The 15,694-nt window shown below is 32.9% G+C and overlaps 2 protein-coding genes across 2 annotated transcripts in view; one reads left to right on the forward strand and one right to left on the reverse strand.

Annotated features, from left to right (window-relative positions):
* Positions 1-301: 301 nt before the first annotated feature.
* Positions 302-4,988, reverse strand: LOC128237126 (NADH dehydrogenase [ubiquinone] 1 alpha subcomplex assembly factor 4-like). The gene is made up of 3 exons (XM_052952378.1): positions 4,759-4,988; positions 2,295-2,392; positions 302-920 (listed from the first exon to the last, which is right to left on the reverse strand). The coding sequence occupies exons 1-3, from the start codon at positions 4,922-4,924 to the stop codon at positions 561-563; spliced, it is 624 nt and encodes a 207-aa protein (XP_052808338.1). The 5' UTR covers positions 4,925-4,988; the 3' UTR covers positions 302-560.
* Positions 4,989-9,391: 4,403 nt separating this feature from the next.
* Positions 9,392-15,694, forward strand: part of LOC128237123 (uncharacterized) — a 100,556-nt gene continuing 94,253 nt past the window's right edge. The window contains exon 1 of the mRNA XM_052952357.1: positions 9,392-9,503. The gene's annotated coding sequence lies outside the window, so the exon portion shown is untranslated. The remainder of the gene's footprint in view (positions 9,504-15,694) is intronic.

Here is a 15,694-nt window from a genome sequence, read left to right on the forward strand (position 1 = left end):
CAATCCCATGAAAGGTCTCCATAAACTCTTCCTGTAGACCAAGTTTGGTCAAGATATGTCAACCCTAACTGAAATTATTCAGTTTCATAAGTGAGTTTGACGCTGCCGGCCGCCCGCCTGAACAACCACGTTCATCATTCTAATAACCAGGTTTCACTATAATGTGAAAACCTGGATAAAAATTATGACCAAGTTTCATGAGGATTGGGATTTTTTTTAATTAAGACTAAAATTTTAGCATTGACAACAAATTTACCATTCAGCTCACAATAAACAATTTGTATTATTTGTAAATGTTCAGTTCTATGATCCACCATTTTAATATCTACCGGTATAAATATTTTAAATACAACACTCAAAGAACACGCAAACACACAAACAATTTGACAGTTCAGCTCACATTGAGCCATTTGTGCTGTTTTTTCTGCTCAGTTTTATGTTCTACTGTTTATATATCTCTAAATAACTGAACACTCAAAGAACATCTTGTTTAACTTTGGCTTTAAAGCAATAATAATCCAATGCATATAATTATGATTAAATCCTAAAATATACACTCGTCAAGTTTTTTTTTGAAACAAAGTGTCAATAAATTTCGTCACAGATCTTGTCTTCTTTTTAGTGATGCTTTCTATTTCTATTAGTGAGTCAGTCTTTTGGGGAGCCTTTTGCACTTCAACATTCATTCTACTGTAAAACCTAAGAAAATTGAGAGTATTGTCTATATCTAGATTATATTCTTTGGCTAGAGCTACTGCAGAGTTTTTCTGCTGGTCTTCTAAATGTCTTTCCAAGATTGTATGAGCTTGAACCAAGGACATTTTCCCCTTTGGTATTTTTTTCACGTTGATGAAAGCGTCATCCGGGTCCTCAAAGTTTTTTCTGTTAGAGGGTAGGGGTCGGTCAGCAGAAGAACGAATCTGAAACAAGGTGAAAAAGGACAATGTAAAGAAATCTACCACTAAAGAAATAATGATTTACACATCATGATTTTATTATTGACATGTCGGTCTACTATTATAGAATTAAGTATATAATAATAAGCTTTCTTTTCAACTAAGTAGGGAAGTTTCCTTGTGCATGTATGGTATTCAATTACCATTCAACGCTGAAATCTATTAACAAATTGTTTTATATATAAATTGACTTTAGTGGGGTTGAAAAATAAATAACTGAAATAAAATTGAAAGAGTAATTCATTTCATAGGTAAGACTTATGTTTTATGATCATTAAGGCCTAAGCAATGTATTTTTTTGCTGCATTTTTGCTTGCAACACAACAACATTTATTCATTTCATTTAAATCTAGGGGACCATGTTTTCATCTTTTTTGAGTGTTATCATTTTGCATTTTCTGAAAAGTATGTGCGGTTAATCAGTTGAATGAAACATCCATTTGTAGTGGCCAAACATACACTTAACAAAATTTCTAACTAAACCCTTACATATGAAATGAATTATTTTCAATTAAATTTAACTATTTTCAATTTAATTGAACTACTATTTTACTGAGTATACACACCTTAATCTATCACAAAGAAATTTACAAAAAAACTAGACAAGACTTGAAGAAATAACCGAAATTCAAGCATCATGGTAGAAAGTGAAATTCACAATACAGCACTAATCTTCATTCCTATGTAAAGACCTAAACAATTGTCCAGTTGACCATATCTCAAAACTGTTGTTAGAGATATTCACATAAATCTTACCAATAACAATAAGTGTCTCAAGGCCCAAACCCTAGCTAGTGATAGAGTTAAGCCCTTAACCAATGCAGTTAAACAGGGGAATGTTGGACCTTACTTGTGTCGCTCTTCATGCTTCACTCAAACATCTTATTATATGTGCCATGTGTGTTCTTAGTCTGACTGACAATTACCTTTAATTTCTTGTTTGTTGTTTTGTTGTTTTGTTATTGTACACAGTTACATGTAGAGCTCTAATAAATTAACTTAAATGGTGGAACACCTTTGGGGAAAAGGGACCAGACTAACTTTAAGGGATACACAATGACACAATCACGTAAATCCTATTAATAGCAGCCTCAGTTGGACTATGTGAACTAGAACATCAATTCTTAACTACCGGTATACACTTCTTGAATTTTTGTCATGTTAGGTTATAACTTACATTTTTTATTTGAATAACAGTCTGGCATCAACAATTGATGCATAAAAAATCAATACCGGGTACAGTCCAAGACAGGGAACAACTTGCATCACATCAATTAAATGATTACTGTCATATAATATTTAAAATTTTAGAAATAACAGCCGGGAATATATTCTTACTCTGGGCATGTCATATTCCATCTCCAGCTTTAGCTTGTTAACACGGCCTATCAGCCTCGGGTCCTGCTTCTCTACCTCCTCTCGAACTTCAGGGTGGGCTAAAATATTAAAAATCAAGATACTTAAATACAATGGAAATACTTATTTGAAACCTATGTTTTATGTCACAGGGTGAGGAAAGTTTGCAGCCAGACCGGGGCTCGAACCCGGGATCCCTCGCTATCAGGGCGAGTGCTCTTTTGACTGAGCTACCCGACCACTTACACACCTCCTCACCACCTGTTTAGGTATCGGTACCGTGACATACTTCCCCGCAAACTTGAAATTCGTCCTCGAATTTGAGGAACACCAATGCTATGCTGCCAAACAGTGCTGCCACATTCCCTCGTTGGGTGCCAAATGTCACAGGGTGAGAAAAGTGTGCAGCCAGACTGGTGCTCGAACCCGGGACTGAGCTACCGGACCACTTTCACACCTCCTTACCACCTGTATAGGTTTCGGTACCGTGACAGTTACAAGATTTTTTTTTATGACAGAAAGTTACATCCTTAACAACTGACCTAGAATTTATATAAAATACCTTGTACTTTGGTTGGACTTGCTATAAAAAATTGTTAAAAAAGCCTTTCAAAATACATAACCACTCATGCTAGCTTTTCTTTGATTTTAACTAGTATACAGATTAAAAATTAAATATTTTTATCTCTGTAAAAAAATCCAATGTTGCATTTTAGCAACACAATTTCATTACCATAGTTCTTACACATATTCTGACTTTTCTGATATGTTACTATTATCCATCTTGCCATAATGAATTACACTAATTACAAATTTAAATATGTGAGCGGTAATATTTATTGGTGGAAAGTAACTCTTTTAAATGGACAGAAATAATCTAAAATTTCAGGTTATGACAAAGCTGAACTACCGTATTCAATCAACAAGTTTCTAGGCTGTAGAATTATGGTACCTATTTTTTTCTAAAATAAAATTATCCCTTTCAGAAAATAAAAGATCAACAACCTTGATTTAATTCATTTAACATATTCTCATCTTATATTGTGTAAAAATAACCACATAACAAAAAAAAATATTCCCACTTAATAATACTAGTGTCAACCAACTGGCTAATTAACTTCTTCAATGTGAATGGGTTCACGGTATTTAAGTTAAGCATTTATATCAAGACTATTCTTTTCTAAACTTTTTAACACAGCAATTCTGGTGAAAAAAGTAGAAACAAATTGTGCCATAATCATATTGGCCAATCAGAACTTATTTCGACCAAATGCAATAAAAAGCTCAAAAAATACATATGTTGACAACAAGTTCTTTGATCAATTCAAAGCCCAATTTCAGACTGCAAACAGGGATTGAGAGAAGGACAGAAATTGTTTAAGTTATTTAAGGCCTACATTAGCTTTGTTGTTATATGATATAGCTTATTTTCTTCCATTTCTGGCCTTAAAGAGAGTTTTTATTTATCAACTGCCATTATCAAGTAACCAAAAAAAGCAGATTCAATCAGGGACTGTAAATCTTTAACCAACTTACTTGATAAAATACCGTAGAGTGAAATATGTCAGAACTATTTAACATACATGCCATATTTTCTGGAGACCATTCAGGGGGATTTGTTCAAAAGGCTGAAAATTCAGGGGGATTTTGGTTGTATTCAGGGGGATTTTTTAGCAGGTCTAAGTTGGCAAAATATTAAAGTATTTTTAGACACAAGTACGAAAAATTGTATTCACATATAGTTTGCTTTGAAAACCTAACTTTTTCATTATACAGAATTATTTTATGTCATGATTTATCATATTCTTATGATACACTGTCATTTCATACTGTAATGCACTTTCAGAACAAAATATGTCATTGCAAAAATATGTTTTTGAGACAATTAAAAAATTGTGCTTAATTCTATCAGCTTTGATGACTTTCAGACAATAAGATAATAGAATAAATATTAATATTTCTTCCTTCCAAAATAGTAATATTTCTTTGCCTTTGATAATTACTACAAAGTAATTGATCACTTGTTGTCATTTCACTCACGTGTATTTGTACATTCAGTTACACTCACATACTGTGGTTTCACTCTGTCATTATTGCCTGATGTAAAATTTCTAAAAAAAACAATTTATTTTTTTATTTTTTTTAATTCCGGGGGATTTTCATCTCCCGCCGGGAGACCAGGGGATGGATCGAAATTTCGGTTGATTTCCCCCCCCGCCGGGTGATATGGCATGTATGCTATTTAATAATATAAATCCCATAATAAATAATATAAATAAATAACTAAAAAGTTAGAAAATAAAGTGTCCCGTGAAGTCAAATAAAAAATAAAATCAAAAACCAGAACAACACTCCGTTGAACCATACCAGTACAGTTTATTTTCTTGAATTGTTTGTTATAAATGACTCCTTTCGAAATATCAATAGAAGTTTGCTAGTCATTTACCTGTTGACTGCTCCTCAAAGATTTTGTCAGTGGACTGATGTCTTGGAGCCGGTTTAGGCTCAGTCTTCTGCTTTTCTATAGCTTTCTGGGCTCTGCTTTCGAAATTGAAATTTTTTATTGGTCGCGCTACCTTTGAAGCTATTGACTTTGATGCTTGTCCTCCCATTTTGTTGCATAATTTTAAAGATTTCTGTCGAAGGGCAATGTGTTTGCCGATTTTACATGTTTTATTTTTTTATTTCAAAATTGGTTAAAACGGCAATGTGAAGAACGGTCAATTTATTTTTTAGACTGGTACCCTACATCATTTTCCTTAAAAGAATGGAGAACAGATTATGAGGTAACTAGTTTAATAATTTTAGAGCCAGCCAATCATCAATTTTCCATAGCCTCCAATGTTAAAAATAGGATGCTAACATTCTATTCCCATGCTTGTATCGCACAGACTAAGAAATTACCTGTTTTTAAATTGTTAGTAAAGAATCTTTTTTTTAGATAATTTGGCATAATTAGTTATGCTTTTTTTTCATTTATTTATTCAAAGATTTTCAGTAAAGGAACTATTTTAACTTAACCTCGTATTTTATAAGTAATACATACTGTCATATTCATACTTTAATGTGATAGTTATATACATAACTTTCTCAACTATAACTTTATGTTACTAAATTATGTAAAGTGACTGCAACTACGGCAATATTTTTTTAATGCATAAAGACTAACTTTTAATATATTTGTGCAATTTCGATTACAGAGCTCTATATTATTACTTAAATATGAAATGCCTCCCTATACCAAAACAAAGGACCACAATGGTAATAAGAGTTTTCTCTTTTTTTGTGTCATCCTTGGTTCGGTGTGCCTGTCATGACTATTGATAATATCATGTATGTATGATGTTATTTACTAAACATGTTGTTTATTTTAAATGTCCATGTATGTGCATTCCTTACTGAAATAAATCTATCTATCTATCTATGCTAACAAATCGACGATTGACCATCAACACCACAAAGAGCCTTAACATTGTTAGTTCTGACTTCCATAACTTTAATGTAAATAATTTTTTTTATGTTTTCTACACATTTTAGTTATGGCGTTACACCCATACCAAAGTCAACCAGAATCAACTGACCCAATGCCATTAAACCGGGTTTATGTTTTAACTTTTTGCTACTGTGCTTGTTTCTGTACTTTTTCGCATAAATATTCACATTGTTTATTTAGCTAAAACCGATTGCAGTTAGGTTGAAAATAAATTTTAATGAATAAAAACAATTAATATATCCCGGATGTATTATCTGTTAAATTTCTAACCATTCAAAATAATAATAAAAAAAAACACAGAAAAATAAACTTTAGATATGTGAAGCTAAATGGAGGTCACGTGGGTAATTTCTGAAAATCTTGTTATCACGTGATTAAATTTGATCGCAACTATGACCATTTAAAGAATGTTTATAATCGAATTTGTTATAAAGGTAACACACCTATATCATAAGCTATTTTTGGTTTTGAAAATGTGTTTGTGAACTACATTTTACTTCATTTATATTTGCACAGCCAAGTTTCCGCAGTTCATTTGTGGCAAAAGGGAAAAGGAAGAGTAACTCCGAAATGGTTGAAAATGTCTGGCAGATAAAGATTTTGCCAGACGGATTTATTTTTTAAGTTTTAAATTAGGAAAAAGGTTTGTAGAGTTTAAAAAGCGATCACAAAGTTGGACGGCAATCGCCCACAATAAAATGTATGCAACATATAAGCGAACTAGATAAAATAGCATGGAGGGTGGAGGGGTGGTTCGCGGTTGATAAAATAAATTTGTAAAACTTCTCAAAAGTGTTCGCTGCTGCGCATCCGAAACGACATTCGGAACTCCTCGGCCATTTTTTCAAAAACAACCTCGGATGTATATGGACGGTTTACATACTTAAAAAGTGGTACGTTTAAGTCCGCTGCAAATAGATCGCGTAGTAATCTTATTTAGTAATTAAAATTTATGACTTAACTCTTGGGAATCGTAATTATGTTTGCAATAATACACTTCACTGGCAATCAATTTAAACTGAGAGCAATGAATACAACTCTTAAACACTACATTTAATTAATGTTTTTATTAAAAAAATACGGACTACTTCAACAGATGTACCGGCATACATCCGAGGTTGTTTTTGAAAAAATGGCCGAGGAGCTCCGAATGCCAAAACGAGGCTAATTTACGACAGAGGTTATGTTGCACTAAATAATGTGCGGTTACACTAAACTTATTTATGTTGCGATATCTCCAACCTCCAAGGCAAACATACAATGAAGAATATTATAATAATATTATGTCAACAAATATAAACCACTTTATAAATGGCTTATAAAGTATGATTTTATATTTGCACAGCCAAGTTTCCCCAGTTCATTTGTGGCAAAAGGGAAAAGGAAGTGTAACTCCGAAATGGTTGAAAATGTCTGGCAGATAAAGATTTTGCCAGACGGATTTATTTTTTAAGTTTTAAATTAGGAAAAAGGTTTGTAGAGTTTAAAAAGCGATCACAAAGTTGGACGGCAATCGCCCACAAACACGTCCAACCAAGGAAGCGAGGCTGTGCAAGTACCGAAAAGAGATGTGTTACCAACTATTTTACTTCATTTACATGATAATTTAGTTATTTTGTCTGTACAACGCTTACAAGTGAAATAACAGCGTGACATAAAAATGTCACGAATTTTGGATGGGTTTGGATACGGCGTTCTCTTCAGCGAACACGTCCCAAAAGGTAATATATAACGTGTTCGCTGAAGTTCTATAGCTATAACATTGTGAGATTGAACTCATAAAAACAACCCTGAAATCAGATAAAAAATATACATTGTAAAATTGTACCATCTAAATTACATACATATAAAAAGAACTGCGTAACCAAATATTAAAAGATCTTTAAAAAAGAGACTATACAAACAGACCAAGAGAACTGGACCACGGAGCAGGTATAGACAATATAAAAAAGAAAGCAAATGCGAGATGCGCAGGGATGAATGGGATCATGTGAACAAAGTCATCAAAGAAATTATTGATAAACATAACACAAAACCATTCTGGAAAAATATAAGATAAAGAAACAAATTGGTCAAATGTCCTTTAAAAAAGAAAGGTAACTTGTTATCCGACGAGAAAGCAGACATCTGGATCAGTTCCAGGCAGTTTCACTTAAAGCATTGAAGCAACTACACCTAAACCTTTGAACACAACGCCTTCCCAGACAACTCTTGATTGCATCGTAAGGAGTAAGGAAGCAAGTATGAAAATATTAATATATCGAAAGCAAGCGGACCAGACAACATACCTTATATTGTATAAAATAATCGTGCAAATGCACTGTCAACAGGTCTGAGCATGATATTTCGACACTTTTTAAACAGTTGCGAGCTACCCCTGGATTGGAAAAACGCTAACATTATCCCTATGTTCAAGAAGGACGCCAAACATACAGCAGAAACTTCTCGACCAGTGAACATTTCATGAAAATGAATTATTTCTTCAACATTTTTTAATTTAAATAATGAGCTATTGGTGTAAAAATAAGTAATGAATTGCGGGGTTGATGTCATTATCGGGGATATGAACGTAATTGGGCTGGTCTAAGTGCGTTCGGACTCCACGCACTTAGACCAGCCCAATTACGTTCATATCCCCGATAATGACCTGAGGCCTTTGATATTGCGCCCCATGATTGCCTACTGCAGAATATGTCGCATTACGATATTGAAGATCACCTCTTGGCGTGGCTGTCAACCTTCTTAAAAGACCAGTCGATTGATGTAGTTGTGAAAGGTGAACACTCAAAGAGCTTACATGTAGAATATGGATTATCACAAGGAACAGTCATAGGATCGTTGATGTATCTCTGCCATCCAAGTTACCTACCATTAGTCGAGCATCAAATTACGGGTTCGACTCTTTGCATAAAACAAATACAACGTGGCGAAATAAGAGTACCCAGCAATTTATCGAATTATTGAAAACCTAAGCTGAATGATAATACGCACAATGATAATAGGTCCAGTACGATTGGCACTTATCAACATCGTTGCATGAACATTCAGTATGTTTGCTTAATCTGAAATTAATGCAAACAAAACAAACTGTTAAATACAAGTGTAATTTAAGGTTCAAATATTAAAAGATTCATTCAGTAACGGCGCAAGAGTAATTCTTGTTTGGGATTACTTCTTGATAATGTAACGTTCGACGTCAAACAGTGCCAACAGATCACTTATGAGAAAAGCATGCTCTATCTTGCAGGGGTCCATTGGTCTTTACATACAGTAAATTCTCCATCCACAAGGAGCTCGGGCTTTGCTAATTTGCATATTACAATTTTAATTATTCACGCAAATAAAAACGTTACTTTAAAACGGTTGTGTTTATCCCCTGACAGCCAGTTTGTAAACCCCGTGCCTATCACGTGATCACACACTTACATTATTGATACATCACTATTGGAATTCTTGCATAAGTTATTTTTAGAGATGTCGTCATTTTCCATAGACCGTGGGACTATGATATTATACCTACTTTAAGCGTTTTAATAACTGTGATACTCAACAATATTTCAAGGACTTTGGAATAGGTCATATCTTTTGTCAAACGTGCGTATAGCCAAATGCCAGACGTATTATATAGTCAACGACCAGGATCAGCTAGTAGCTAATGTGCGTTTCCAGGGACTGACAACGATATTAAGATATCGACGGTAAGTTAGCCTTTCAAATTTTAGACTTTAGATGTATAAATTTCTCCAATTGGTATAAATACTCCTACCAGGAGTGGAATGTTCATCTTTGTTAAAGTTGCACTCTCACAGATTAAACGTTTCGACAAATTATCTTTTGCTTTTTTTGTCTTGGAATGGGCGTAAATATCTGAAAAACCAGTCATATAAGACTGCTGACAAAATATCAGATTGCAGTTTTTTTTATAATTCCGTTCGAAAATTAATGTTCTATGGCTATTAAAAGCGTTACTAAAGCTTTAAGAAAAACGCATAAAACATCAAGGTTTGAACATAACTATCAAAGCATGCCATCTGATTTTTTGTCAGCAGTCTTATATCACTGGTTTCCATGCATTTTGGCAAAAATAGCTCGTTCCAAGAGAAAAAATCTGTGCAGCTTTAAAGAAACTAGATCGTTTTAACTACCTTTAGAACAAAAACATACTACTCATTTACCTACACAACTAAAAGTTTGGCCTCATCGTCGGGCAAAATCTTGAGCCGTAACTTAAAAACCGTGCAAGAAATCACATGGAACATTGCGTAGTGACAATATACATAGTTGTAGCAAGGCCCTAAAATCTAAAATCAGTCATTTATCTAAGTCTAATCAGAGAAATATAAAATGAAAAAATATAACTTTGCTGTTAAAGGTAGTCAGATTTAAAACAAGTATTGTACATTTATGCAAACAATTTACATTATATTTTTTGTTAAATAACTTTGGTTTACCACTTTATCACTTATCACTTTTAAAGGGACTGTACACTATATTTTCTGTAACGAATCTCAGGACAGTTAGTTAATAAAATGTTTTACGCTTTCATATCGCAATGGTAAAAAAGATACCAAAATGTAAAAACAATCGAGTCGGGGCCGGGTTCGAACCAGTGTCGCCAAAATTGCAGTCCAGTGTTAAACGGAAGGCTTACCCTAAATTGGAATATTAAAGCTATAAACTTAACTTGGTAATATCACGTGATAACATCGACAAGCCAATCACGCATAAGAAATGAATTCTACTAGGTAGACATACCTAGTAATCTTTTTAAATGGAAACATAAAGTTGTATACACATTTATTCTCGACAAGCATAACAGTACAACTGAATGGAACTATACATCATTGCTTATGGGTGATGAGGCCCGACATCTAGTGGTACAAGACAAATCCTGTAAATCTGGATGCCAAATGGGCAGGGGTTCCTGAGTTTTCCCCCAGAAGGTGGGTTTATCTCTGTAAGCTCCATTTTTTTGTCAAGCATGTTGTTATGTAGACATACTTTGCTCATGTTGCAAGTTCATGCTGTATGTGTTCATCGGTTTCCCATGTGCTTCTCTGAGACTTCCAAAATGATACTTTTGAAAAGTATTGATTTTGTTGTTTTCTATAGGAGGTTATAGAATGGTATTCAGGGAAATTAAGTTATTAACTGAATAAAACATGGAACAAGGGAACTGTGTCGTTGTGTTACAGCTGAGTTGAGTTGAAAAATTAGGTGTCAGCATGTGGCTGTAACGTGACAACAGTGAAATATATCTTAATGTCACTGACAAAGCTGTATAAATAGGCATTTAATAAATTGATTAAAACAACTGTTTGACTTTGACTGGCATTTGCTATGAATCTAGCTAGCTTTGTTTATACTTGCATGTATTTTCTGTAAGGTTTAACATGTTCATTTTACAATCACTGTCAGTGAGAGAAGTTAAATCAACATTATATTTACCACTCTAGTTGGCATGATGTAATACGTGCGTGTGATTTTGTTTCGTGAGGGAAACTTGTCTGGCGAGCTTACTAACACATTCCCTTGACGAATTCAATAAAATTGTGTTTTATTTTCCAACGATCGCGACTGTTTACAAATATATGCAAAGCGATGTATTTTTTGACCAATAAAAAGGAACTATGTTATATTACATATGTGTAAAACAAAGAGTTCGTTATAGTGTAAAATAGCAATTCATTTCAACGTGTGAGCAGGAAAACTATACATGGTCGATTTTGTTTTACTTTTTGAAGAATTACTTCAATTTTAATACCGTTGCAAATATCAAACGGCAGTTATGGTATATAGATGTATTAACAATCTTACACCGAGTTATATAAGAGACATTATAAAGTTATCTAACAATACAAGATATGGATTACGGTCTTTTACGCGACAAGACATTGCTCATATTCGACATAAAACACAATACAAGAAACATTCGTTTGCATGCTACAGTGGGAAAGTTTTGAACTCTTTATCAGAAGGAATGCGTAAATCAACACAGAAAAGACATTTAAAGCCTGCTGCAAGAAAGTCTTTTTACATCAACAATTGCAAAAACCGTTGTAAGAATTGTAAGCATATTTCCATGACTATTGTTTTTACATTATAAAAAAATATGTATCTCGAGTAAGGTGATAAATACATGTGTGACTGTCCTACTTTCTCAGTTAATTAATTTCGTATTCACTCTGTTAAGATACGACCAGTACTCTTTGGTTTTGTGGGGTTTTAAACTACGAAGTTTACGCGCTGTTATTTATTTGTGCTTGCTGATAAATTCATTCATCGTTCTTTTATTTGCGAATCTAGCAAATCCTTAAGGAAATATCATTATGTAAAAAACGGCTTCCATTATATTTTGATTTAGCCAAATTATATGTACATCTACATTTAATTCTTCTTTTCGTTTTTGAGAATTCATTGAATCTACCATTTGTATAAGCACAGACCAGTGTTCTTGATTAATTTTGTTACTTTTTATCATTTTGCCATTTGGGACATGTTTTAAGAAAATACTCTGACTCTTAAAACAGACACTTAAAAATGAGTGGTCATCTGACAATAAGTTGTTAGGGTCTTTGATTTCAAAAATAGAATATTTGTCTAGCAACAAAATGCTTGAAATACAGTAGAAACTCACAGAAAAACCAACAACATAATATTATATTTGCTGAACTTAAAGGGGCTATACACCACGACATCGGCAAATACATGATTCCCTCAAAGCACGCCTAGATTTATCAATACGAGCTAGTATGAGGCCGCAAATACACCACTTGACAAAATTTGAAGCTTTTGTTGTGCCATTACACTAGAAAGGTACCATTAATGATAACAAAACAATTATTGAGGTATAACATTACTTAGTACTTTGGGAAAACTTTTCACACGAATTTTGAACAATAAACTGAATGATTAGGCCAAATATTACGCGATTATATTGAAGCACAGGCTGGTTTTAAATCAATTATGGGTACCTTAGATAATATTTGTGTTCTTCATGGCTGGTTAATACATGTTCTTAATCAAGGGAAACAACTTTATTGAATTTTTGTTGACTTTACGAAAGCTTTTGATTATATTGTTGGAGATAATCTTTGGTGTAAACTTATTAAGTAAGGACTTCGTGGACAATATGTGATATAATTTTTATGTATTCGTCGATTCAGTCTTTTGTTAAATATTGTAATCAGCTGAGTGGAATCTATGAATGTGTAGTAGGTGAACGACAAGGAGAATGTTCATCTCCTTTTCTATTTTCCGTGTTTATAAATGATCTAAAATCTGTTTTCTGTGAAAAGGGTTTTGATGGCAGTGATACAGAATCGTTTATGTTTTTCTTATTCTGTATGCTGATGATATTGTTATATTTGCTAAAACTGCGAAAAAATTGCAAGAGAGTCTAAAAAATTTATCGGAATATTGCGAACGCTGGAAACTGGTTGATAATACCGGAAAAAACAAAGGAAATGGCTTTAAGAAAAGGAGAAAGACTAATATAACTTTCTAGTATAACGGAAATGAAATTCAAGTTGTTAATAATTTTAATTGTTAAACAATTGTTTTAGCACCGGTGGCTTTTTTCAGATGCCCAAAGTACTATGGCATGTCAAGCATTAAAATGATCAAATACTTAAATAAGTTCACTGTTAGATATAAGTTAGAACTGTTCGATAAACTTATCATGCCAATTTTGAATAATGGCAGTATCGGGCTTTGTTAAAGGAAAAGCCATAGAGCGAGTGAATATGCAATGTTGTAAAATATTATTAGGTGTTAAAATGAGTACACATAATAATTTTATTGATGGTGAACTTGGACGTGTCAGAAATTAAGATATAATAGTATTGTAAAGTATTCGATTAAGTTGCAACATACAAACGATAATAAGTTCAATAAGAAAATATACCTTACATTGTTGAATGATTGTGAAAGATTCCCAAATAAGACAAGCTAGTGTTCATTGATACGAAATTTGTTAAGTTCACTCGGATTTTATGATGCATGGCCTTTCTAGGTTGTAGGTAATGATAAAATAGTTCTTTCTAATGTTATAAAGAGGTTAAATGTCAATTAATTCAAAATTGGAATGGAGGATGAATCCAGTGGAGCAGTTAAACAATCATTATTTCAACTTCAGTCTGATCTGATTTCATGTAATATCAATAAGGTCCATTTGAGCTTATCTAGGTTACGTGTATCTGCACATATACTTAAGGTCGAACGTGGGAGAATGGCGAAACCAAACCCTATAACTATTAATCAGGGAATTTGTAACGTATCTCAAGTCTTAAAAGACGAATACCATTTTGTTTTGGAATGTAACTTTTATTCTGATATACGAGGGACTATATTCCATTATATTATATAAAAGGAAACCAAATATGCAAAAGTTTAAACATTAGTTTCATCGAACAATGAAGACATGTTAAGAAAATCTTTGCATGTAATGCCTTTTTTAATGAGATCAGTTAACATACTTGCTGCTTAATATGATCATGTGTGTATAGCCAAATATTTCATGTGTAAGTTTTGCAAGAGGTGTAAAGTTAGTTATATGTGAAGTTTTTAACACTATCAGTAATACAATTAATTCTAATAATATTAGAATATATATGCAAAAAGCTACAGAAACATGCTCAGTAGCAAAAAGTTTAAACATAAACCCGGTTTAGTGGCAATGGGCAAACGCCAAAGACATAGAACACAAAATCACAAACAAGAAACCAAAGACATAGAACACAAAATCACAAACAAGAAACATAGAACAGCACACAACTCTACAAACAGCACAGTGCATAAATACTATATATATAAATAATTGGTATGTTTATCAAGAATTGTTAGGTACCGCCTTGGAACGGTCAGTAAAATGTAAATTTACTGGGGGTTTAAACCAGTTTATGTGCACAAACCTCACTCTTATCCCAACAAGTCTTAATAAAGATCAAAACGCAAAAGATAAATCTTATCAAAGTATGCATTAACTTGAAGAAACTTATCAATGAAACAAATAATAATAAAAAACGAAAAGGTAAACCCCAAGTACTTCAATGATTAGAGATCCCAACTCTATCTGCAGACGGAGGGAAACAATTCAGAGCACCTAATGCAAATACTTTTCAAAGATACGATGCAGTCATCGTTAGAAACCAAAACCATCACACACAGTCTGCCTTATAAAATAAAAGGTTTAAAACTGTGTGATCATAGAGTTTCATAATAAAAAGCATCATTGTACATTGTACACTAATTCACATATTGTTTAGTAATTGTTCTCTAAGGCTTTCTATAATTTTGTTTCGGTATATATGGTCACATAAGGAGACGAATCGAGAGTTGTTAACTGACTTATTTATCATTAATGAGATTATTTAACGATGGTTACATATCAGTTATTAAAAATAGTTTATGTGTTGAAACTCTGAACAGAAAAATATTTTTTAGAGACAATTACATTCTTGTTTGATTCAGTTTATAACTAAAAATGGATAAATATGTATGTAAGTAATGTTTTTGTCATTCATATCAGTATGGCATAACGTAATAGAAATTGATTCGGGATGGAATTCTGGTTTTCATGTTTTTCTCATTAATATTCATTCCATTTTTAGCAACCAGGGAGTATATGTTTTCCTGAGTTTTTAACCAATGAATGTCTTGTTTCAAGCTTTTGGTGAGCCTCGGCCAAATAATGTTTCTCAGGAACATTTCTGATTTTGGTTTCTGGCGTGATGGTTCTAATTAATTTAATAAAATTTCATTGGAAGGGAAAACATCAAATTAAAGGTAATTGCTTCTTTTATGTTTTTATTCTACTTGTATTGCAATTGAGATTCAAATAGTTATTTGAGATTTATTATTGCTGGAATTTAACATGGTGTTTTAACAA

The sequence above is a fragment of the Mya arenaria genome, chromosome 6 (assembly GCF_026914265.1).
Source record: "Mya arenaria isolate MELC-2E11 chromosome 6, ASM2691426v1".
Lineage (NCBI taxonomy): Eukaryota > Metazoa > Mollusca > Bivalvia > Myida > Myidae > Mya > Mya arenaria.